This window comes from Hesperophylax consimilis, chromosome 26 (genome assembly GCF_061612785.1).
Source record: "Hesperophylax consimilis isolate HC1 chromosome 26, BYU_Hcon_1.0, whole genome shotgun sequence".
Taxonomy (NCBI): Eukaryota; Metazoa; Arthropoda; class Insecta; order Trichoptera; family Limnephilidae; genus Hesperophylax; species Hesperophylax consimilis.
The window spans coordinates 233802-260154 of record NC_142861.1 but is presented as its reverse complement, the minus strand read 5'-3'; the positions used below and the strand labels follow the sequence as shown (position 1 = coordinate 260154).

Below are 26353 nucleotides of genomic sequence, written 5' to 3'. Positions count from 1 at the left end.
GGCCACGATTAATACGAATATATTTTTGAAAATACCACTTCGGTTCAACTTAATTACTATAAAAGAAAACTATTTATGTCAGGGAGATGGAAATCTGCATAAGATATATTTCTAAAAAGTTCATGCGAGGATGCCACTCCTGTCGTGTTCATGATCATGCATCAAATACCTCAAATAAATCCGTACCTCCTCTGATGATCAAAAAAACTAGATAATAGACGTATCATGTATCACATTACATACAGAGTGGCGTATTGCACTCAGGGCTGGTACTGGGCAGGCGCAATTGGAGCAACCCGCTCCGCCAGGCGCCAAGGAACCATAGCGATAATAATACACAAAACCTAACACATCGCTCTTGAGGCTTTTAGGCGCCGTTTGGCTCAGAGCCGGTCCTGTACACTAATCTAGCGATAGTGATAAGCGCCCACAACATTTGTATAAAACGATACAAATGTGGTGGGTCCACAATAATGTGGATTTTTCAAATATTAAGGGCAATATTAGTCCTTACGTTAATATGTATTCCCAATGTTTAAGAATTTCCCGGAGAAGGTGGTTTCCCCGTCACGGACCAGTGAGAAGTAGAACGGATGGTCAGCTGTGAAGTGTAATTTCTCGAGTGATGAACCTGCACCAATGACACCTTCTAAAATAAATTTAAAATTAATGAATTAGTTGTCAACAAAGATTAGCAGCGAGTAGGCACTGGACAGTAAATCAGTAAGTACTTATTTAAAAGGAAACTTATGACACCATTTTACAAAAGGCATTTCGACTCCTATACCTGTACCTAGGGCTGCCACCTCTCCGGGTTTGACCCGGAGTCTACGGGTTTGCATGGTGCATGTCCGGGCTACGGGTTTATTTATTTATTTATTGTTTGTTTGTTAATATTACATAATACAATTAATGAACTTAAAATGTCCAACTAGGCGATTGCCCGTTTTAGGACATTCCAATATGATAATGTTTTTACATGTAAAATTATAGTAAATTATAGTGTTGACTATTCTGTTATAAAAAAAAAAATACATATGTATATTCATATTCTAGAATACTTTCAGTTATATCACGACATATTTTACTATTGTTTAGCTGACATAATAAACTAAAGAAATATTAATAGATAAAAACAAGAAAATGAATTTGAAAATGAAACTGAATTGAAGAAATTCTGTTGGTAAAGTAATACAAATGTATATTCATAATCTAGTATACTTTCAGTTATACCACGACATTATTTTTTTTTTTTTTTACTATTGTTTAGCTGATATAATAAACTAAAGAAATATTAAAAGATAAAACAAGGAAATGAAAAATAACAAAAAATAAAAAATTAAAGTAAAGAAGGAACTTTTCCTTTAAGGAAAAATATCACGAAGAATTGAACAATTTTCGAACTTTCTTTATGTAAAAATACAGTTCCTGTAATGCTAATATAATACCAATATAAGTTAAAATGTAAAGAAGAATGTAAAGAAAACAAAATTTACAATTTAATTACTGTTTTTTAGCATATTCTCGCATTCAGCTCTCCCCAAGACCAGAAGCCAATTGTTTACCTGCATACGCAGAATATTAGTACTCTTTGCCTTCCATGCATCAGGTATGAGATTGAGCAGTTAAGGGCCTAAGTATGAGAATTGTCTCTGTGCTAAAGATGAGGAAGTGGTGGGCGGAACTGTTGGGTTTTTTTTTGCATGTCTTGTATTATGACAGTGGTTTACGGAAGCTAAGTAGTGCCTCTGTTTTTGAGTATGTAATATGATTTTCCTCATATATAATTGTCTTACATCAAGAACACGAAACTCTGCGAACAATGAATCGCTGGGGTACCTGAAAGGTTTTTTCAGTATGACTCTTATAAGCGATTTCTGGGATTTAGCTAAGGGATCGAGTATGGTTTTAGCACAACCTCCCCAACCTAAGGAAGCATAGTCTAGTATGGAATTGCACATTGCAAAGTAAATTCGTTTCAAATCATTTAGACATAGAATATTTCTTATTGCTATAAACAGATGTGTAAGTTTCCTGACCTTTGTGGAAGTAAAGGCTATGTGTTTGTCCCATCTCAGAAATTTATCAATGATAATTCCTAGGTATCTTATATTGTCCACACATTCTAAGGTATTGCATTTACATGTAATAGTGTCGTAACAATGGTGTATTCTAATGTTAATAATTTCTTGTGGTTGACCCGCTTGAGTTGAACTGAAGCAGATGAATTTCGTTTTATCCGAGTTTAGAGTGAGGAGATTACTATCTAGCCACTGTTTAACTTTGTTTATGCCAAATTCAGCTTTAATGCAAGACTCATTCCAGGTTTTGCCTTCGAATAAAAGTACTGTATCGTCAGCAAATGTAATAATGTGGTCTGCAAATGAAGTATTACATAAGTCATTTATATAAACATTAAACAATATGGGACCTAGTGTACTTCCTTGCGGTACGCCATATTTAATATTGGCTGGATCACTTAGAGTACCGTTAATATCCACTCTTTGGCTCCTGTTTTCTAGGTAACTAACAAACCACTTGAAAATTTGACCCTGTATCCCAATTTGCTGTAGTTTATTCAGCAGAATTTTGTGCGAGATAGTGTCGAACGCTTTAGCTAGATCTAAAAAAAGTGCAATGCATTTATTACCTTTATCTAGATTATTAGAGATGATTTTTGTCAAATTAGCGATGGCGTTTTCAGTGCTTAAACCTTTGCGAAAGCCAAATTGTCTACTAGAAAGGATGTTGTTATTTTCGAGATAAAGGATGAGACGGTTCTTTACAATTTTCTCCATAATTTTAGAGACAGAGTTGAGCAAGGAAACAGGCCGGTAATTATGTATCAGTGATTTGTCCCCACTTTTATGCAGTAAAATGACGATTGACTGCTTTAAATGGTTAGGGAATTTCCCTGATTTAAAGCTTAGATTCGCAATGAACGCAATCGGTATGGCTATGTATACTTTAATGATTTTTAGAAGATTTGATGAAATCTTATCGGGACCACATGCTTTTGATGACTTAAGGTCGTCAATTATCTTCATGACTTCGTTAGTTGAAGTTGTGATTGAGTCTATTTTGTGACCGATCCTAGGGATAGTTAAATTGGCGAGAGCGGTTTCTGATTTCTTACACTTATCGAGAATTTTTTTCGCAAGTGTGTCACCCACAGATGAAAAGTAACTGTTTGCAAAGTTTGCCATATCTTTGGGGACTTCAGAGTTTGATGTGTTAATGTATAGCGATTTTATTTCAGAAGATTTATTGATTTTGGATTTGGTTATGTTGCGAAAGGTATCCCAAAAACGTTTTGGATTGCAGTTGTTTTCGTAAATGAGTTTTTTATAATAATTTTCTTTCGCCGATGTAATTAATTTCTTACACAAATTCCTATATTTTTTATAATAACATTGTAATATCAAATTCTCAGGATATGTTTTTGCCTTTTCATGAAGATGATTTCTTCTGTGAATCGATTTAACTAGCCCCAGGGTGATCCATGGTGTGAATTTAATTTGTTTATTAGATACGGTTATATTACTTGTGTGTTTTGATATATACTCGTGTAGTTTGATAATAAATTCTTTCATTGCTAAGTCAGTATCTGATTTATCTAGAACATTTAGCCAGTTTTCTGCGCTCAAGTCCTCAATTAACTTGTTGAAATTAGTTTTAGCAACGTATTTAATTTTCGAAGAAGTGGGAGGCTTGTTTTTAAGACAAAGAGATGTTGTATAGTGGTCTGAAATAGTTGAGTGTATAAAAAAAGTGTCAATAAAGTTAATATTTTTTACATTGATGTGATCAAGACAGGATTTACTCGAGCCCTGTTCACGAGTAAAGCTGTTAATAGTCTGTGTGAAACCATTTTCCGTGAGTAGACATAGATAATCGATTGATTGACGGTGGTAGTCAGGGATAGTGTTAATGTTTAAATCTCCCATTATAATTTGCTGTTCAAATTTTTTCGCATTGTTTAAAATTGCTTGCAATGAAGAAAGGAAGGGGTCAATATTGATGAAGGAAAGAGATCTGTAAATGGCAAATATGCATATGTTATTATTCAATACTATTTTCATACAGTTTGATTGTGCTAAAGTAATTTCCTCTACATGAGCTTTAATTCCGTCCTTGATGTAGATAACAATTCCACTGGATTTGTTGAGGTTGGTTGTGGTGTGATATTCAGAGTAATTGTGGATTGATTTTACGGTGTAGTATTTATTTAACCAGCATTCGGTTAATATTATAACATCGAAAGATGAATTAAATTGATCCAGAAAAATTGTAAAGTCATCGAGATTTGATATGCTTCTAATATTCTGGTGTATGATTTTTAGACTATATGAGTCCCAGTTATAGTTGTTTAAATTCTCCAGATCTCGAATTATATTCATATTAATGCTAATTACAGAATCATTGTAACTATCCGAAGGTAACTGAAACATAATTATGATTAAATTTACTATGATGTGTGGTGGTGAACCCGTAGTTCTTTTGCGAAAAGTCTGCAAACAAAAAGTTAAAAACGAAAGTGTAAATTACTGTGTTGTTAATCAGTGTTTTATTAATATATTGTATAGTAGATTGTGAGTTCTGATAATTCGAATATGATGCGTATTTTACTTCGAGATGAAAGTTGATTCCACTAATTATATTAGATATAAAAGATGTTATAAAAGATGATGGTGTTGGTATGTTTCGTATAGAGCAATCTAAGCAGTTGATGATTATGTAGATATCTGTCATGAAGGCTGCAAATACAAATAAAAATATAAAAACAATAAAATCAATAAAATGGCCAAATGTAAAGTATTTGCTGATTCTGTAGAGGAGTTGATGCGAAAAAAAATGCCAAAAAACAATAATTAAATACCATAACATGCGAAAATTGCAAAGAAGAACCAATACTAGGACATATTTATGTAAATTAAGATTTTTTCCAGATTTACATAGATTTGTTGGGAACATAATCTTACAAAGATTCTCGCTGCTTGTGATACGTACATATGAGTTTGATTGAAGCACAGAGAGAGAGAATAGAGAGAGTGCATTATTATGAGATAATGAGAGAACATTATATAACATGAATGATAATGTTGATACATAGTATTCCAACTTAAAATATATTTTAACCGTAAAGTGCATACTATAGTGTATAATGCTTCTGATTGTAATTGTTAGGTGTGATAAAGGACAATAATTAAATTTAGTAACATGTGAAAAATGCAAAAGTATGATTAAAAATGTGCGAATAAAATATGTAAATAAAACAGTAGTAAAGGTTTTTGAGAAATACAAAAACATTATTTTGACAGAGCTCGAGCTCAGAGCCCTTGAGGTGTTTTTGCACAAAAACGGCGCTATACAAGTCATCCAAGTATTATTATTATTTGTAGTTAATGTTAATTCTGTAAATACAAGTGAATATAATAAAAGTTAGCCAAAATAAAAAGATTATTGAAGAAAATAAGAGCATCATATAGTGAGCAGCGGCGTAGCTACCTAGGGGCTACGCGGGGCAGTGCCCCGGGGCCCTCAAGCTCAGGGGGCCCTCGAATCCTTACCTAGAAATCTCGATCGAACTGAACTTTTGGAAATTTCTCCCATTTTCAAAATAAATTTGACATGTTGCAACTTGCAACCCCACTTTAATCATGACAACTCAGTTGAAAGAAATTCAAAAGTTATGCCTAGGGAATTCCCCTAAATTCTTTCTGTAGGTTGGCAGTGTTGTAATTTAAAAAAAAAGAAACCCAGTGGTGCATTTAAACGCAAACAACGCCAAGAAAGAGAAGATAGTAAACAAAAATTGCCCAAAATTGACAAGTTTCTTAGTCAGCCTTCTGCAAGTACATCTGGCCAAAATATTTCTATTGATAGTGACTCAAATAATGTGGTAACTGCAGTGTTGGTCGAGAAGCCTACTGAAGAAGATTCGACAATTATTGCAGTTGGAAATACCTCCGCCGCCGATCATGTGAACGTGGATGATGTTTGCATAACACACATAAGAGCGGAGGGTTTGGAGGAACCACAGACCTCAAATCTTCTTATGACTTGGGAAACTTCACGAACAAAATATTAAGTGATAACGAAAAACGTCAAATTATTGATATGGGGCCTTTACAGCCTTCAGGACCTTTTCCAACAGACATCAACCAGAAAAATAGGTGTTTTTCAAAATCGTACTACTTTTCGTGTTCTAAATATGGGCCAGTTAATCGTTTTTGGTTGTGTTATTCCAAAATACTAGACGCTGCCTATTGTCAACCCTGCTGGTTATTTGCTTCACAAAGGAATAATGTTTGGTGTACGGGAATTCGAGATTGAAAGCATTTATCAGAAAGAATTAAACAACACAGTTGTTCGAGTGGCCATTCGGAAGCATGTGCTGTGTATGAATTTTGGAAAAAAAACGATACTAATACTATCAACAAGGAACTTGAAAATTAAATGAAAAAATCATTTTATTTAAACGAAGTCATTGATACTTTTGCGAAAACTAAAGCTAGGAAAAAATTGTAAATAAAATTGTTATTTACTTAGTTGGTAGGCCCGACCTTCATATAATAAACCCTTGAATCTTCTCTATTTCGTTTTATTAGCCAAACCTACACCTAGTATTAATTGTAATTTATGTTGTTACTGTTTAATATTTTTATTACCTGCCCTGCAGTCTGCAGTGCACAAAAAAGAGCTAAGTAGCTTAGCATTTTTAAAGTGTTTGTATATTTCATATTTTTATTTGATAAAACCTAATCAGTTTAGATAGCAGTGGGGCCCCATTTTTTAATTTGCCCCAGGGCCCTTGGTTACCTTGCTACGCCACTGATAGTGAGTAAATAAGATATTACTACTCTGATTCCTACGAGAACATGCAGGAAGAATAATATTTACACAGTAAACAGATATTTTAAAGAATACTAAAACAGCGTGGTTTTTGTTGCTTAGAGGAAGAGTATGGTTAGAATTTTTAATTGTAAGATTCGCAATTTTTATAATAATTTTGATGTTACTAGGGAAAGCTACTAATGAAAGTAAGAATTAATTATTTTGATAAATATTAGGTATTATGCTTAGGGTGTGTGAAAAGTATATAGCGGTAATATTCAAATAAAAACTTGTAGTGAAAGTATTATTTATGGAGATATATAATTTTTTTTTAGAGAGAGCTAAAGAAACGTGAGTTACAGTCAAAGGAGGTAAATTATAATAAAAATAGTGAATACTGATATAAACAATTTTCACATTGATATTGTTGCTACATGAAAGAACTCCTAAAAAGAGTAAGAATGCATTATTTTCAATTAAAACATTATTATTTTTAAAGACAAAGAAAAAACTCATGAGAAAACTTGCGATGAATATGATATTATCCGGATTATTTTTGTTTAGCAGTGCAGTAAATGTTGAGGTACTTTTTATCATCTGTCACAGTTGTTGGCGTTTTTCTCGATCAAGATCAGTGATGTTTTTAATCGTAATAATTTTGGATGTATCCGTATGTCTTAGCAGAATGCGCCCCGATGATGACCAAGAGTATTTGTAGTTATTTTCTCTGGCGAATTTTTTAGTTTGGGAGAGTAAGAATTTTCCTTTTTGCGTTAGATGATCTGACACGTAAATCCGTTTTGCTTCTTGAGATAGCCCTAGATCTGCTGTATTGAGTTTGCTTGAACTGGAGGTAGAGGATTTTTTATAGTCTTTGATATTGAGTAGGAAGTCATCTCGAGATTTAATACTATTGAACGACACTATTACAGATCTGGGATTTTTTTCGGACAGTTTTGGTCCTAGTCTGTACATTTTATTGATTTCAGATTGTAAAGGTATCGTGGTATCTCCGTAATTTATGATTTTTGATATTTTTTTAAGAGTTTCCATAATATTTCATTGTTTGCTTCAGGGATGCCTCTGATGTCGATATTGCACATCTGTGTAATGTACTCCAGCCGGTCAATTTTGTCGTCCTGATGAGAAGTAGTATTTTCTAATACAGCGTTTTGTTTTTTTAATTCTAGCATATCAGTAATGACCCTTTCTTGCGAGGATTCGATTGTGCGATAATCGAATCATATTTTTGTTCCACAAAATCCATTATTTTTTTTTTAAATTGTTTAATTCTAAAATAAACTTATCTGACGTAAGTATACCGCTTGCGCCATCTGCGGTTGATGAAGGAAATTTCTCTGCGTCTGTTGACTGTTGAGTTAGATGTTCGGTAGGTTTGCCGGTAGATGGTTCTTGATCGATTTTTTCATCACAATAATTCATATTCCTGGTCTTTTTTTAGTAAAAGCCTTAGAGCATTTTTTACATTTCCACTGAGAATTACGAGCACCACGTATGTTTTCACCAATCTCTGCACAAACAAGATGATAGCCATTATCACAGACAACACAAGATATGAATTTGGCTGGACTGTCAATATTTTTGTCGCAAACGATGCATAGTGTATTCATGTTGAAATAAATTTATAAAAAGTGATTTCGCTGTGAATAAAATTGATTGAATGATGTTTAATATTGATAGTTTCAACACAGTTTAGGCACTTTTGTATTTTTTAACAGCTGGCTCGTTTTAGTACAGAATGACAGATTTAATTTTATTATTTGTTTTTTTTTTGACAGTTAACATGCAATTTCTTTGTGAAGACAAAAAAACATGAAAAAATAGCACTTCACAAGATATAAATGCACTGATTTGAAGCGCGGTCTTTGATTTCTAATAGTTTAGATCTTTGAGTTTAGTACACTTCAGTTTTATGTTGATTTTTATTAAATTATTGCAGACGTAAGAATATGTCAACACTAGACTCAGTAGGTGAACTGACTGGTGAGGTGACTTAGTTTAACATCGATATCTCCGGGTCAGACCGGGCAGTGGCAGCGAAGCGACAGACGACCATCACGGCGTGGAGCGCGAGACTGTCTGACTGTGTGCATCCCTGCACTCCCTGTCAACATGGCTAAGATAGAGATATTTAGATCACGAAAACTCGTTAAATTTAATTGCTGAATCAAAACAGAGAAATATTCTCAGGGTACTCGAGGAACTGTAGTGTAAACACATTCATATATAATCCCTGAATCGCATTTTGGAGGAAGACCCAAGAGAAAATTGACCACTGTAGAAATGTATTATAAATTTGTACAGTACCCTTGAGGTGATTTTGCACAAAAACGGCACTATACAAGTCATCCAAATATTATCATTATTGTAACGGACGTTGTTGGCCACATTATTTATTTTCATCAAAATATGTTACATTTATAAAATGTGCCTACTCCACGCCACTGGCGAAATCCGCACTCCCCACCACTGGTCATTTTGTTCCCGTTTTCGGCCAAGGCGGCCTGAAAACTTTGACTCCGAAAGGCATCGATACCGCATCGCGCGCCTACCTCTGCCGAGCGGAACGATGATCAAATTTTACTATGTACAATTTACTAAGAAATATCAATTTATTAAATGTTGCAAATGTCTATATTTTACTTATAGATCTCCTCGGCGGTAGTTAAATAAACACTATTTGCTATGTGCTACCACTGAAGAGATATTAAAAATGCTGTTTTTAAGATATTTGTATAACCATTTTTGTACAATTGTTTTTACCTTTTTTGCCTGTACAAAAATCCAGGAACCTCGTAGCATAGTGAATCTTTTCTCTTTCTGAGCGCTATGTTACGGGAAATCTGAGAAAAATACTAACATAACCATATTTACAAATTTGATCGCTTCAAGATCATTTTTATACTTTTATTTACAAACTTTTCTTATTTTCTGTTGTATCTTGGCAAACTAAAGATCTAGTTGTCAAGATACACATTCTTATAACTGCTATGTAATTATACTATGTAATTATTATTCAGGCGAGCCTGCAAAATCTTTACAAACTCGCAAATTTAAGCGTCTACCTTCGGCTATACCACCGAGGCATATAAACACATTACTGGCGCGGATAGAATCCCCACCACTTTTTGACTCACAGCCCAATGTCGGCTGCGAGTCAAGCTAATTGCATATAGGCAGCAACATAAAAAAATAAAAATCATTTCATCTTTACCACCAAAACCAAGCGTTTTATTATCAACAAGTGACTCCTGCCCATTAACTGCCTCATCTCGCCAAGTCTTCTGCTCCAAACCTTTTGGCGTTACCTCATCAAGACCAGCCGGCCCTACTCAGGAAAACCGCCAACGCCAGAAGCGAGCAGAGACGAAAGCACACCCAGTGCCCAACATTCACCAAACACCGGGTGCGGGAGGGAGATTGTTCATAATTTGTACCACTATCATCATCATCGGCCGTAAAGGAGCATTTTCATCGGTTGAAGACACGGTTTGGAACCGGCGCCCAAATCTACAGTCTTGTGCGGACTCCCGTCCAGTATAATTATTTATAATTAAAATGAAAAGATACTACCCACTTACAGGGTCGGATAAGGAAATAAAATCGGAGAAAGCGCTTAAAAGATATGGAAAAACTACAGATAATTTTGGATGAACGTTAAGAAGAAAATAGCGCATTAGAAAACTGACGAATAGAACATTTAAACGCGCGGGATGTTGAACATTACCAATGAGTACATAAATTTCGCAAAAGGGTATAAAGGAAAATATTGGAGCTATGTTTCTCAAGTGAAATTTAAATAGAAAACGAGATTTTGGAAGAAAGAACGCATACAGACTGACAGATTGACAAGCATTGAAATATAGACAAGAATAATAGTACGATGAAATTGATTTGAGAGAGATACAACATAATAAATTTTAGGGAAGATTTCCACACATCATATGAGAATGGAAACGTAATTAGGAAACTGAGTCACTGGAGGAAAATAGGAAAAACACGAACAAACATGATTGGATTAATGGATCCAGTGCAAACATAAAGCTACCTGCTAAGATTGAATTATGAAACACAATCCCAAAAATTACAGAAAGTTATGAGAAAATTCTGAAAAACTACAAACATAAATAAGTATTTCTATTTAAGAAGTACAGCGGAAAGACATTGAAAAACAGGTTCAGTTTTCAGAAAATCTCGATGGTAAAATCAAGTTGGAAATATTATTTAGCTTTGCAAACTCTGTGAAAAAAGAATTAGAGAGTGCTGATCTGGGTCTGAAATCTAAGGAAGAATGAGGTGTTTACTTATTCTATGTCTGTTATCTATATAAGGGACAATAAACTCTGTGAAAAAAGAATTAGAGAGTGCTGATCTGGGCCTGAAATCTAAGGAAGAATGAGGTGTTTACATATTCTATGTCTGTTATCTATATAAGGGACAATAAACTCTGTGAAAAAAAAATTAGAGAGTGCTGATCTGGGCCTGAAATCTAAGGAAGAATGGGGTGTTTACATATTCTATGTCTGTTATCTATATAAGGGACAATAAACTCTGTGAAAAAAGAATTAGAGAGTGCTGATCTGGGCCTGAAATCTAAAGAAGAATGAGGTGTTTACTTATTCTATGTCTGTTATCTATATAAGGGACAATAAACTCTGTGAAAAAAGAATTAGAGAGTGCTGATCTGAGCCTGAAATCTAAGGAAGAATGAGGTGTTTACTTATTCTATGTCTGTTATCTATATAAGGGACAATAAACTCTGTGAAAACAGAATTAGAGAGTGCTAATCTGGGCCTGAAATCTAAGGAAGAATGAGGTGTTTACTTATTCTATGTCTGTTATCTATATAAGGGACAATACATGATTATTAGAAAATAGCAACGGAGATATTCGGGTGGATTAAGAACAATATTATGCAATTAACTTATGCCCTATTGGTATTGAAGGTAGTAGAGAGCATCATTCGAGACAGTATTTTGGAAAACGGGAGGAGAGTTAAGTTGCGGAGGTATACGAGTTAACTCCATAACGATAATTAAAAAAATTAAATTCAGTTTTGATTATACATTTATATCCACTGTTCAAAACTCAAACATACATTTTCAATTCAGTGTAGTAAAAGTGCTTAATTTAATTTTAAATGTTTTATTAGCCAGTTTTTTCGGAAATTGTGTGGAGAAGTGAAGTGCAGATAAACACGTGATACGTCGCTATAGGTTATTAGTGCAATGATCCTCCGAGGACTTTCTGGTGAAGTTTCTACATATTAAATTCAGTGTTCTAATTCTTAAATCACTTCAAATCAGTTCAAAGATGAAATTAACTTCAGTGTTTGTGAAAGTGTTGAATTATTTAAATTTTATATAAATGTTTTTTTGAAAGTTTAAAGTAAAAAGTGATTGTGATTAGTGGTAATGTAATTATCGTTCATTCACTAGCGTTCGCCCCTACCAGTCACACTCTCTCTTTGCCACCGTTTCCCGCGTAAAACGCGTATTGTTTTTTGTAAAATAATTCTCAATATAATATAAAATGGAAATCATCGTGTAACTATTCGAGTTTTTAATCAACATCTCCCCATATCTACTGAACACGGATTTACGGATTGGAGAGCACCCTAAATCCTGTGATTTAGGTCACTAATTTAGGTCCCTGTGGACCTAACAATCAACATGATGGTAAACAACAGAGGTTCCACATATATAACATAACAAGCCTTTCTACACTGAAAATCAATGATATAAGAATCATTTGATTCTCATGAAAATCACTCATATAAGAATAATTAACATTTAACATCAATCAAAGACAACAATTAACTTACTCTGTCCAAATTAGCATCTGAAATTTATAAAAAAACACGAGGGAATATAACACACAATGAACAAGAGACCCTTGCGTTGGTATTACCGGTGACAGCGGCAGCTTCAGTTCCCTCCTCGTTCACCTCGATGAAGGCCTTCTGGATGACCTTGGAGACCTCCAGAGACTCATTGTTGGCCAGGAGACCTCCGAGTTCTGCACGGTCGTCGAAGATGCGGCTTATTCCCAGCTGGTGGCAATTAATAAATTGTTTTAATGAATGGTGGGGATGAAAATGCTAGTTAATGTTTAATGCTAAGTTAATACAATTCAATTGAGGTCTCAATGAAAAGTTTATGTTAGTACGATTCTCGTGAATTAGTAGGTGGTAATGAAATGGTTAAGTTAGTACAATTCTCATGAACGAGGTGGTAGGAATGTGAAGATTATGCTAGTACAATTCTCATGAACGAGATGGTAGGAATTAAAGATAAAGTTATTACAATTCTCATGAAAGAGATGGTAGGAATTAAAGATAAAGTTATTACAATTCTCATGAACGAGATGGTAGGAATTAAAGATAAAGTTAGTACAATTCTGATGAATGTCATATACCTTAGAAAATGGTAGTGAAAGCTCACATGGTGATAGGCACCACCAAATCGATAAAACATAAATAGCATATCTTCCAAAGCAAAAAATTTTCACCTTTGGACATACAATAGAATCCCAACTGTTTCTTAACAATAACAGGAGCTAGTGGGACTATGACATCCCCAAATGGGGTATGTCGTGAAGCAGAAGGGAGTTGGGAGGGGAAGAAAAATGAGGAAGAGAATGGTGAAAAAGTAGAGGAAATATCTGACTACTCAGATGTGTTTACCAATCATGGCAAACACATTTAAAGCAAGGTTTGGATTCGGAATTAAATTGAACCACGAACATGAGAATCTAACAGATTATGAAGCCATCATTGACTAGAATAATCAAGGACTAGAAGGTATCAACAAATCATGGCTGAGTGGACGGCTAGAGGTATGCCGAGACTGTTGCTTGAGAATTGGCCAATCGCAGGATATCCAAGCCAGTGGAAGAGGTCAAATCCCACCTCGGGATGAGGTTGAGTGGTATGGAAAGTGAACTGAACAAAAAGTAAATCTCACCTTGGGCAGGACGTTATTGAGTTTAATGGTGCTCTCGATGCGGAACTTGGGCAGGGCCACAACGACCTCTACTTCGTGAAGGTCTTGAACCAGTGACTTCAGGTTGGTGCTCGTCTCCAGTTTCTCCTCCAGCGCAGTCAGACCATCGACCGCGTTGGGCAGGATGATGACCATGGACATCTCTTCCTCCCGGTAAGGCAGTTTCAATATCTGTGGATTAATATTACATTAAACCAAAGAATAAAAAAATGGCACAAGAAATGCCTTGTTAGCGTGTTTCGTGATCCAAATATAAGCCCGATTTCGGCTTATATTTCCGTTCAAAACTGTGTTTCACCGTGATTACGAAATTCAAATGAGATGGCCCCATAAATTTTCAGGAAAGTAATAAATTAATAATAAATAAATTTAACATCTTATCTAAGATTAAGAGATTACAATAATGCAATGGTTAGAAATATTATCTAAACGGTGTTAGAAAGACAAAACATCACGATTTATATTGAAGTTAACCACAGAAGAATATAATTGTACTCTTCTATGAAACCTCCAGGTTCTGAAAAAAATATGAGATTAGTGCTTTTAGCTCGAATGTTCAGACCAAAACAGGGATATGAGCCAATTTTTTAAACTTTTTTATATTTGAGTACAAAGATTTCATGTTTAAAAATGATTTGTTCTTTAATAAAATTTGAAAGCGTATTTCATCACCTTTCAAAAACAAAATTTAGTTTTTGGATACGTTCAGAATTATTCTATTTATTTAGATTTCGTTGCAGAATTGACAGAATTTGCAAGAGGCCTGAAGACTTAAATGATGTTTCAGGATCCAAGAAGAAGTGCAGAAGTTGAAGAAGCCCGTGGTCACCGACAAAGCAGGAGAAGCAGAAGAGAATAAACGATGATTTGGACTGAGATTATGTATTAGAGACGTCCGGAACGTCGACGTCTGTAGTTCTCCACGCAGCGTAGGACTTTAGTTTTATATTTCTATGTTCTGTCCTTAGATAGCTAGACCGAGAACATTAGTGTGAGGGTTTTGATCCTCGCCAATAATGAAACGACTGAAAAAGAAGAAATGATATTTCAGGCCCAAGGAGGAGTGGCTGTAGTTACAAAATACTATCGACTGAGAAGCCAACGATCCAAATATGTTCTTGGCATCGAATCCCTGTTTCTCTTCATAGAAAAGTCGCAAATGACTGAGAAGCTCAACGATCCAAATATGTTCTTGGCATCGAATCCCTGTTTCTCTTCATAGAAAAGTCGCAAATGAGGCTTGCAAAATTTTACTGAGAATGCCAGAAAACCATAGACATTCAAATTAATAGACCAGCCAATCAGGACAAGGGAAACAAACTAAGTTGCGCAGAGCGTAGGAGGCGGCGGGACCATATTAATTTCTGTGATTTATTAATAAATGAATCAGACAGGCAGTATCACTATTCAGTCATATTTTACATCTACATTATTTTTTGTATTTTTATTAAGCCTGATTTGTCTACAAAATATATGTAATTATACTGCTACCCGGCTCAGAACAGATATTGTCTAGTGAGTCGGGTAGCGCACATGATTTTGTTAATAACCTTAAATAAAAATTAATAAAAAAAAATTCTCAAAAACAAAGTCTGCTTAAGAATTACTGCTAATTTTTACAATGGTGCGCAAATTGCTGGCTATAAGTAAAAACTTAAATACAAATCCCAAATCGGGAAAACAAAATTTTAGGCTTGTTTACAAGAATGATCTGATCCGCATGAACGAAGACAAATCCCACAATGGACTGTGCTGCCTTACTTTAGCCAATTTTACTGATGATTTCAATATACAGTCTTCGGCGGTCAATTTACGACTTATATCTAAGATGAAACACACATTAAACAACAGTGCAAATAAACCATCTTGATGGCAAGTAGATATGATCAGATACCTTAAGACTACTCAATATAGAAATAAACTCACTGACAGTCTACTAATAGGACTATTAACAGGACACTGCCACCTCAGGAGACGTGTGCGGCTGTTAGAAGGCAATAAAAGCTGAGTTAAAGATGAAAAGTCTGATGAAACACACATTAAATAACAGCTCAAGTATAAGGAGCACGGACGCTATAAGATATGGAATATTACCTTTGCGTCCAATTCAGAGTTTTCTTCGTAAAAGAAGCGGGCAGTCTTGTGCATCATGTTAACGGGTTTCTTGATGGTGTCGGTGAGGTAAAAGTCTCTCTCCATGGTATCGCACTTATCGAACTTCTCTTTCCAGCTGCCCTGCAACACAAACAAATGTACCAATTGAATTATTTTTAAATCTAGAACAAAAGCACATATCGTCAGTTTAGGCTGGCCGCATACATACGTTTTCCGTATTCGATTTACGAATTCGTTTTCCGTATTCGGAATTCCGTGAGACTAGCGCAAACGTTCGTTTTTCTTCATTCGGAATGTATAAACGTCAGAACCAGTGTTGCCAACAAGGGCGATATATCGTAGCGAGAAGAATCGGCGCCGAAAAAATCTAAAAGGCGACTGGTCGCCAATTAAGCTACTTCAAAAACATCAATTTTAAACATGTCCCGAAATTCTCTAGCCACCCCCCCCATGATTTTTTTTTATTTTCAGGGGACAAATTTTATTTTTTTGAAATACTCTAGTCACCCCCCCCCCCCACGAAATTTTTATTTTCACGTAAAAACATCAATTTTAAACATGTCCCACCTAACAGCAAATTCGGCTACTTTACGCTACCTTATGTATGAGAAACGGCGATATTAGGTCAAGATCCGTTGGCAACACTGAATTACGAATGGAAATTTCCGTACGTTTGCGTCGGCACAAACAAACTGTATGCAAGAGCTGCGTTCCACATGACGTTATTAGGTTTTTTACATTCGTTTTCTCCGAACGCGCCGGCTCGCATTCGGAACGTGCGTAAGGAATTTGTTCCGTTCGGAACTAAAACGAACGTGTGCGGCAGTTAATGTATTTTCTACTGATTCCGTGCATTCGGATGTCCGAATACGGAAAACGAATTCGGAAATCGAATACGAAAAACGTATGTATGCGGCCAGCCTTAGTGTCAGAAGTCATTAAGTGACAGTTTAATCACAGCTGAGTTAGAAGTCACATTCTAACTCTTTTTACCATGTTTTATTTTATATGATATTATAGAAACGACAAGTACATGAGTTACAGTTACAAATATTTCATCTAATAAAATAATCACAATTCCCGGTTAGTGGAGAATTATTCTCGAGTCTAACTGGGTATTTAGTCAATTAACTAATTTATTTATTATTATTAATTATATATTTTTTTAATGTTCTCCCATAACTAGCAATTGCTATTGCAATTTTTTTTTAACTTACGATTTTATGTCCGAGTTAAATCTTCCCCATAGGAAAAACTAAACCCTTCCACACACTTTTCCACAAATGATCATCTAGTCAATCGACACTGTGCAAGTGCATTATATAAGAAAAATAAATACGAAACAATACAAGAACAACAAGTCAACTCACCAGAGATCAAATGGGAAAATAATTCATCGACTCCAGATATTTTCATATCAGAGGGTTCGGCTCGGTAGAACTCCTAACAGGGCCTATAAATCCTACTGATCCCTCAACATAAATATTTAAAAAATCTTTCGTTATCCTACATGTATTTAAAATGACTGATTTTTGCATTTTTATGTATAAATTTTTTGATAGATCTAATACGCCAAATTTTTTAATGAGAGAGCTAGGTATAATGCCAGTAGCCGAAATAACGAATGGCAATATTTTTATAGTCTGAGAATGCCAAATTCTTTTTATATCATTTCCAAAATCTATGTATTTTCTTATTTTTTCACTAACAGATTTTTGAATATTACAGGAATTTGGAATAGCGACATCAATGATTTAAGTTTTTTTTTAAATTTTGTCATGTAAAACTATATCGGGTCTATTATGACTAATCGTTCGATCTGTTAGTATAGTTTTATCATAATATATTTTATAAAATTCGTTTTCTAAAAATGAATTTGGTTCGTATTCATAATATGGTATACGGCAGTCAATTAAGTTATGTTTAGTTACCAAATTTTGGTGAATTATTTTTAAAACTTGATTGTGCCTAAATTTATAGTCGGACGGTGATAATATAGAACATCCCGATATAATATGTTCTATAGTTTCCGGAATTGAGATAATTGTTAGATAAGTGTTTTGCGTGTAAAATTTTATTTGACCAGGAATCTAATAATTCCTGGTTGGGATTTATAAAATATTATACAAAAATAATATATTATTTAATATTTTTATTATTTTATTTATTTTTTATATTATTTTATTTTTTTTTAGTTAAGGTTTTCAGTATATTTATTTAATCGTGTTTTGAATTCTTTGAATCTAGCATTCAAAGATATTATATTTTCTGGCAATTATTGAAGAAATTTGTTCCTAAGGTTTTGTAGTTTTGTTGACCCAAAGTTTTTTTACAAATCAGAATTTACAACATGTATTTTTGCTGTGTTTTTGAATGGTACGGTTTTGTTAAGAATTATACTCTTTGGAAACTTGTAAGGTGAATAGAGTATTTAATTTTAAGATGTGTAATAAATCACTACTATAAAATCATGAATAGAGTATTTAAATTTAAAATGTGTAATAAATCACTACTATAAAATCATGAATAGAGTATTTAATTTTAAAATGTGTAATAAATCACTACTATAAAATCATGAATAGAGTATTTAATTTTAAAATGTGTAATAAATCACTACTGTAAAATCCTGAATAGAGTATTTAATTTTAAGATGGGTAATAAATCACTACTATAAAATCACTACAAAAATAAATCACTTTAATACTGTACAAAAAAATGTTTGACACACTGATATATGTCTTGTACTTAAAGAGTCGCTCTAGAATTTGTTGAGAAAATAATTGTCACTCTAATATTTCAAATCGTAATTCAAACAAGAATTTATTATTTATAATATTAAAAATAAAATAAATTTGTTTGAATACCACTTTAATATAGTGTTCTTTTAGTTATTTTGTTTTATTTTATTTATTATAATTATGTATACCCACGAAGTGTTTGCTACAAGTGAAAAATTTATTATTTATTACCGTAAGTTCGAAAAATTTAAACTTTCGAGGACGCTGTCGTTTGTGTCTTTACGCACTGTGCATTTTTACTCGAAGTTATTCGAGCATTGAAAATGTATTTTGTCATTTTTTAAATTAGTGGTTTACGGCTACAGAAAATAAGTTCAAAGCTTTTGACTCTACAATCTAGATCTAGAACACAAGGGACGCGGTGAATTCAAAGCACGGACCGCGCCTGCTGTAGGTAGATATCACGTTAGTTTACGAACCTTGAAGTAGATGGCGTTGATGACCACGAGACGGGTGCTATCGTCCAAATCATCAGGGCTGATGATGTCCTTGATCATCTTGTTGGTCTTATCCTCCACCTAAACAAAAACAGATACGTTTTACAAGTAACCAATGAAACAAATTGGCTTTTTTTAATTACCCGACACCTACAAGAATATCTGGATGCGCTGAACGCTGTAGGCTGTAAGGGTCTCAATAATTGTAATATATGAAAATATAAAGTGCTATCATGTTGACAAACTAACATTACATTAGCTACAAGTATATTTATTTATTCATTTCATTTGCGGGCTTTTACATGGTTCGTAGTATAATTTTAATTTGACAGATACGAAACATAAAAAATAAGAACAAAATTACATTTGATAAAAGCTATGCAACAAGTCATACAAACACAAGAAACAAAAACAGAAAATTACAGCTATTTGTAGGTTTACATGATGTGTTTAGGAGTATTGTTGAAATAAATGTTTTAAACGATCCACAAAACTTGCTAAGTTGGTATTGAATATGTCAACATCACCCAAGTAATGATTTCCCATGGTGTGAAGTCGTTGTATCGGAGAGTGGGCAATGTAGTTACGCTTATGTGTGCTGCTGTAGAATATTGTATTTTGTCGTGTTGTTGCTGTGGGTGTATGTATGTTTATAAGTTGCAGGAGATCTCAACAGTCGAATTTAAATTGAATAAGAACGTTAAATCGTTTATTTTACGTCTATCTTTTAATGTATGTATTTTTAGAGTATTTAATAAGAAATTGTATTTTAAGTGTTCGACAGGGATATTTAATTTAAAATTTATAAAACGTAGAATTTTTTTTTGTATTTGCTCAATGTTGTTAATGTGAATTTTGTAAGATGGAGACCAAACTACTGAGTTATATTCAATTAGACTTCTTACTAGAGATTAGTTTAATGGTTTGTAAAGAATTAAAGTTTTTAGTTGTTCTTAATACGAAGCCTAGTGTTTTCATACCTTTGTTCACTATTTGATGGATATGAATGGTGAAACTTAGTTTTTCGTCCAAAATAATTCCAAGATCTCTCATTACCGTGACTCTTTCTAAAGCTATGTTATCGATGGAATATTCGAATAAAACAGGATTTTTGTTTCTGAAGAAAGTCAAGGTTTTGCACTTTACTACATTTAAAAATAAATTATTTTGAACGCACCAATCTCTAAACTTACTAATATTTGACTGTAGTATATGGCAATGATTATCAGTTATTTTCTTGTATAGTTTGATGTCATCTGCAAAGAGATCTCAAAACCTCGACATCGTTGAAGCAATTGGTTATATCATTGATGAAAATGAGGAACAAAACCAGGCCAAGGTGACTACCTTGCGGTAGACCACTGGTAGACCGGAAAGCTTTCGATATCCAAGATTTTATTTTAACGAACAGTTTACGATTTGACAAATTGCTACTAAACCATTTTAGCATGTTATTCCTTATTCCTAGAGCAAATAGTTTTTGGATTAGTAGTTTATGGGATACTTTGTCGAATGTCTTCGAAAAGTCTGTATATATACAGTCGACTTGTTTATTTTCTGCAAATGATTGAATAATGAAGTTTTGAAATACCGTTAAGTTAGTTGCGGTGGATCTTCCTTTGATAAAACCATGCTGTTTTTGATTAATTAATTTTATTAATTTGGGATAGATTTCATCAAGGACCAATGATTCAAAAAGCTTTGGCAGTATTGACTGTATACAAATGAGGTGATAATATAATTAGCTATGTCAGTATCGTCTCCTTTTTTGTAGATCGATGTAATGAAGCTAGATTTCCAGCGGTCTGGAAAATGTCCAAGTGACAAGAGACGGTTAAATAGTAATGTGAGTGGTTTAGATAATGTATTAGCTAATTCTCTCACCCAGTGGTTAATCAAGTAAGCGGCGCTAAATGGCAGGTGGAAGTTGACATTCTGCACATCGGAGTTGAAGATCTCAATGGCGTCCTTCTTGAAGGCGGGGGCCAGCTCGTACATCTCACCCTCCTTGACGAACAGCTTGTTGGCCATGTTCAGGGTGACGCCCTTCATGGAGGCCAACTTGGCGATGGCGGGCTTGAAGGCGGCGCGAGTCTGGAGCGAACAAATTATCAAGTAGTTACAGATCGGCCAAGAAAAGACAAGCCACAACATGTGCTACAGACGTAAATCAAAACTCGATTAGATTCTTATTCGGAGAGAAGACAGGAACTAAAGGAAAAAAAGAGAAGTGGAGATGAGCTCATTAAATAATAATAATAATAAAGCCTAGAACTGACTAACTAACCATCACGCCATTTCCCCGCTGTGGTAGGCAGAGAGGACGGACCTCTAAACAACTAGGTCTTGGCACAAACTCCTTGCCTCATTCACATAAATACAAAAAATCTTCTATTATTCTGACCCTTGACATGGCCCGACTCAAGGATCTGGTTCACTTGATCTTGGGCGTCTTCAACTTCTGCTACCATTCACATTCGTTTCGTTCATTCGCTCTACATGCCCAAACCATCAAAGCTTACCTTTCTTAAACCTACTCACTACGCTTACATCAGCCCAGCATTCTTTGCGGATCGAGGATATAGGTCTGAGGAGGCCGAGTAATCAATTAGTTCAGATCGGTGTCAATGCAAGACATGAATGAGCAATGATTGAATGTACTTAATAATATTTGAAAACTGCTTATGTGGGTTTATTTAAATTACTTCACTCTACTATGCCATCGATATTGATTTGTCATCACAGATACTCACAAAGTCAGAGCTCGGTAGGTACAGGGCGGTGTTCAGCTCCTCGAGGGTGTCTCCATCGGAGCCGAGGGACAACATGGCCAGCACGATCTCCACCGACAGCGGGCACATTATGAGGTTTTTGCCGACATGTTCCTCAAGCTGGGATGTCACCTGCGATACAAAACAACCATAATTTGCCCGCAATATCACTATACATACGAGTTTACAGCTAAAAAAAAGCCCCGAAAAAGGGCTTTAATAAAAAAAATAAAATCGCTAGACAAACGAAGTCTAGAAACGTTCGATTTCAAGCACTAAAAAAAATTAAATTAATCATCCTGTAGTACCTACACTACGTAGAACAAATATATGATTTGATATACTTACGGCCAAAGTTTTATACTAACGGGTTATTAAGGTATACTTGTTGCACTTTCTCCTCCTTAAGCCAAGGTTTGAGACATTGCAGTATCCATCGCTTGGGCAGATGTCATACATCCATCAGTATCACGAGATATTCCCCAGTTGGCATTCCGGAATAGTTCATTAACATGAGATATCTCATAGTTGGCATCCCGGAACAGTTTATTACCATGAGATATCTCATAGTTGGTATTCCGGAACAGTTCTGCACCATGAAATATCTCATAGATGGCATTCAGATCATACTTGGCATTCCAGAACAGGTCACTGCCATGAGATGGCTCGTCTTTAGATAACATTACAACAGACAGGAAAATATGCGAAATGTATTTTAATAATTTTTCGCACAAAATTTGTTACATGATTATTACACTATTAATTATATATATAATATAATATTAAATTATATATATTTTATAAACTATTTATATATATATATTATTATTATTCGGCACGTACCCGACAAACTTTAACCAGCTTATTCCTTAGGACATTTGGAGTAAAAACTGTTATGGGCACTTTGCTGTCCGGTAACACATATTTTTAATAAAAAAATTACTATTCATATTTTCACCACATGTCACCACTTTTTAATCCTGTATCAAAGTTTGAAAACCCATATGGCAATATTTTATTCGAGTTTCGTTGAATAATGTACGTACCTACATCGGCGCGCTTTTACAATCACAACGAAATGGCACGGCACCATTCGTCTCATTTTTAACTATTATTATTTAGTGCGTATGAAAGAGCGAAGACGCTTTTTGACATACTTGCTAATAACAGCTGTTGAACACGAGAAACAATGCCAATGACAGTGACGGTCGGATTTTTTTTATTTATTTTTGTTTTTAATTGAAAAAAAATGTTACCGGTCAGCAAAGTGCTCATAATATTTTTTAATCCAAATGTGCTAAGGAATAACTGGTTAAAGTTTGTAAGAACTTGAAAATTAGCCAATAAACTTTGAAATTTGATGAATTATTCGAGTTCCGATGTGAAGCAACGGGCCCTTGGATATTTTTAATGGCATAATTTATAATTATTTTACAAGCAATAATTATTCGCCTGAAACACTCATCCACATTGAAAAATCTCCTGATAAAAGATACATGACGCCAACGGGACTCGAACCCGTGTCCCTTCGATTTCCGGTCGATAGCTCTGACCACTGAGCTATGGCGGCTTATCTCTTACCCGCGAAATGATTCAATATATACTAGTGTTTCATTCAACAATTACTGCTTGTTACATTTTTTCACCTGAAAACAACCAACTTTATTTTATATGAGAAAGGCATTGTAAGTGCTAACTCTCTCATTAGATGGCGTCGAGACAAATTGTCTACATTTTTAGGTGAAATACTAGAACTTGTCAAATATTAATTATTATTTTTTTTTTGGTAAACTAATGTTTGTCTCGACGCCATCTAATGAGAGAGTTAGCACTTACAATGCCTTTCTCATATAAAATAAAGTTGGTTGTTTTGTCTGAGGATTGATCCCTCCACCCCGAGGGTGGAGCCCACCGACCTCACCACTGCCGGTCGGGTAGGATCAACATTTGTTTCGTATATTAACTGCTGTAATGTCATCCGATTTCAGAGAAATGCGTATATGTTTTTGTGTGTGTAGGTGATTGCCACCAAAAGTTGATGGAATGCACCGACAGAGATTCTATATTCCTAGTTTCAGCTGGATCAGATATCAGGAAATGGGTTAATTTCCGCTTAGAAGGTTTCCATTCATTCATTCAAATATAAAAATCTATAAATATTAATTTTTTGTATAGGATGGGGCAAAAGTTCCCGATGTAAACCCGGTGTTCTTTTGCTGTAATTTTTTAATAATTTATTTAATTATAATGGAAACAATTGGTATAAGCATATTATTACATTTTTCCTTTTTATTTCCGCCCCTTACATAAACAATACCTTATATAAATCCTGGGAGAAGTGGTTGATGCTTTGAGATAACTCATGTTCTAAGTCAGGCAGTATGTTAGCGTTGTTGGTTGCAAGGTTCACAAAGAAGACAAGGAAAAATACTGAAAAAATATCAATTAAATTATATTATAAAAATCACAGCATCCAGACTAAAAGGAGGAATATCTTTTTTAAACGCTTTACAAAGAACAAAAATATAATATTACAAAAGGGATACGGAGAAGATTTTCAGATTTGCTGATATTTGCAACCGAATTTTTGGCTTTTCGTGTGCAATTATTTTACCGTTCTGGAATAACGCCATGCATGAGGCATGGAACAGGTGGTTCTTTTTTTCCTCACCTCCTTTCCTCGTCTCCCCTATCACTTGCAGGTTTGTTGGACGACTCTGCAGACTTGCCCGTCCTTCTTACTGAACTCCTGGATATTCGTGCACACCTCTTGTATGGCCTCCTTTTATTCTTTCTTCTGTTAAAATCACAGCATTCAGAATTGGAATCAGGCATTTATTCAGCTTCAAAATTTTATTGGCTCTTTAAACAAGCTAACACCAGAGTTTTTAAATTTATATGTGAAAAACTCCAAAAGAGGTTGGTTTGGGGAGACCATTTGACCTCTCCAACTGGTCTCTCTCTTAACTCATCACCTTGCGCCGCAGTGGGAGGAATAGGCATGCTATGGTGTCTTCAAAATGGGAATTGGGGACATTTATTTCAATATTGCTAAGACCTAATTAGGTATCAAGATGGCCGTGGATAATTTTATGCAAACATATTAGGTCAGTCAATCGCCTTCTTATTTTAAGTGTATTAATCTTAAAGTATTCACGACGTGCGTCGTATGATCTAAGATGGTCATGTTGTCCAGATTTGAAAGATAATAGTCTAAGCATTTTTTTGAACCGATTCTATAATGTTTTCATACTTCCAATAATGTGGATTCCAAATAGTGCTTCCATATTCAAGTTTACTTCTAATTAAGGCATAGTAAAGGGTTAGAATTGATTGAGGATCTTTGAAAGGTTTAGTTATTCTGTGAATAAATCCCATCATTTTATGTGATCTGGACTTAATGTTTAAATCAAATATGAATTTAGAATTAAGAGTAATTCTTAGATCTCTTATAGAAGACACTTTCTTAAGAATAATCTTATTAATGACATAGGAAAAATTCTTTATAAACTTATTTCGAGTGCAGTTAAAAATGAAACATTTTTCAACATTTAAGTGCATATCATTGACAGTACACCAGTTATTTAGTGTATCGAGATCCTTTTGAAGCACTAGATGATCGGTAACAGACTTATATAAAGCGTTTTCATTTTGATGGTTCTTTAAGAGATGGCCTGAACCCCCGATCCTAGAGATTGTAATCAATAAATCAGTTTAAAGTGTTAAATTATGTAATATAATTTATATCTTTTTTAACAATACACAGTATCTACCTAAAACAAATAAATAAGGGTTCACATTGAAATGTCTACGAAACGATTAAGAACTCTTACGTATACCACGGTACCTACCTAAAAGAAGAAATAAGGGTTCGTATTGAAATGTCCAGGAACCGATGACGAACTCTTACGTACACCACGGTACCTACCTAAAATAAGAAATAAGGGTTCGCCTTGAAATGTCCAGGAACCGATAAAGAAGTCTTCTGTATACACGTGGTACACAGTACCTACCTATAACAAGAAATAAGGGTTCGCATTGAAATGTCTAGGAACCGATGAAGAAGTCTTCTGTATACACGTGGTACACAGTACCTACATAAAACAAGAAATAAGGGTTCGCATTGAAATGTCCAGGAACCGATGAAGAAGTTTTACGTATACCACGGTACCTAACTAAAACAAGAAATAAGGGTTCATATTAAAATGTCCAGGAACCGATGAAGAACTCTTACGTATACCACGGTACTTACCTAAAACAAGAAATAAGGGTTCGCATTGAAATGTCCAGGAACCGATGAAGAAGTCTTACGTATACCACGGTACCTACCTAAAACAAGAAATAAGGGTTCACATTGAAATGTCCAGGAA

The 26353-nt window shown here is 34.5% G+C and overlaps 1 protein-coding gene across 1 annotated transcript; it reads right to left on the bottom strand.

Annotated features, from left to right (window-relative positions):
• Positions 1-12706: 12706 nt before the first annotated feature.
• LOC149410916 (serine protease inhibitor 3/4-like) lies at positions 12707-24417 on the bottom strand (the record flags this gene model as incomplete). Its single annotated transcript, XM_089647598.1, has 7 exons — positions 12707-12910; positions 13824-14033; positions 15957-16097; positions 19195-19293; positions 21097-21306; positions 21966-22115; positions 24301-24417. Coding segments are annotated over 7 exons (1131 nt in total), but the record flags the coding sequence as incomplete, so codon positions are not given.
• Between the last annotated feature and the right edge of the window lie 1936 nt (positions 24418-26353).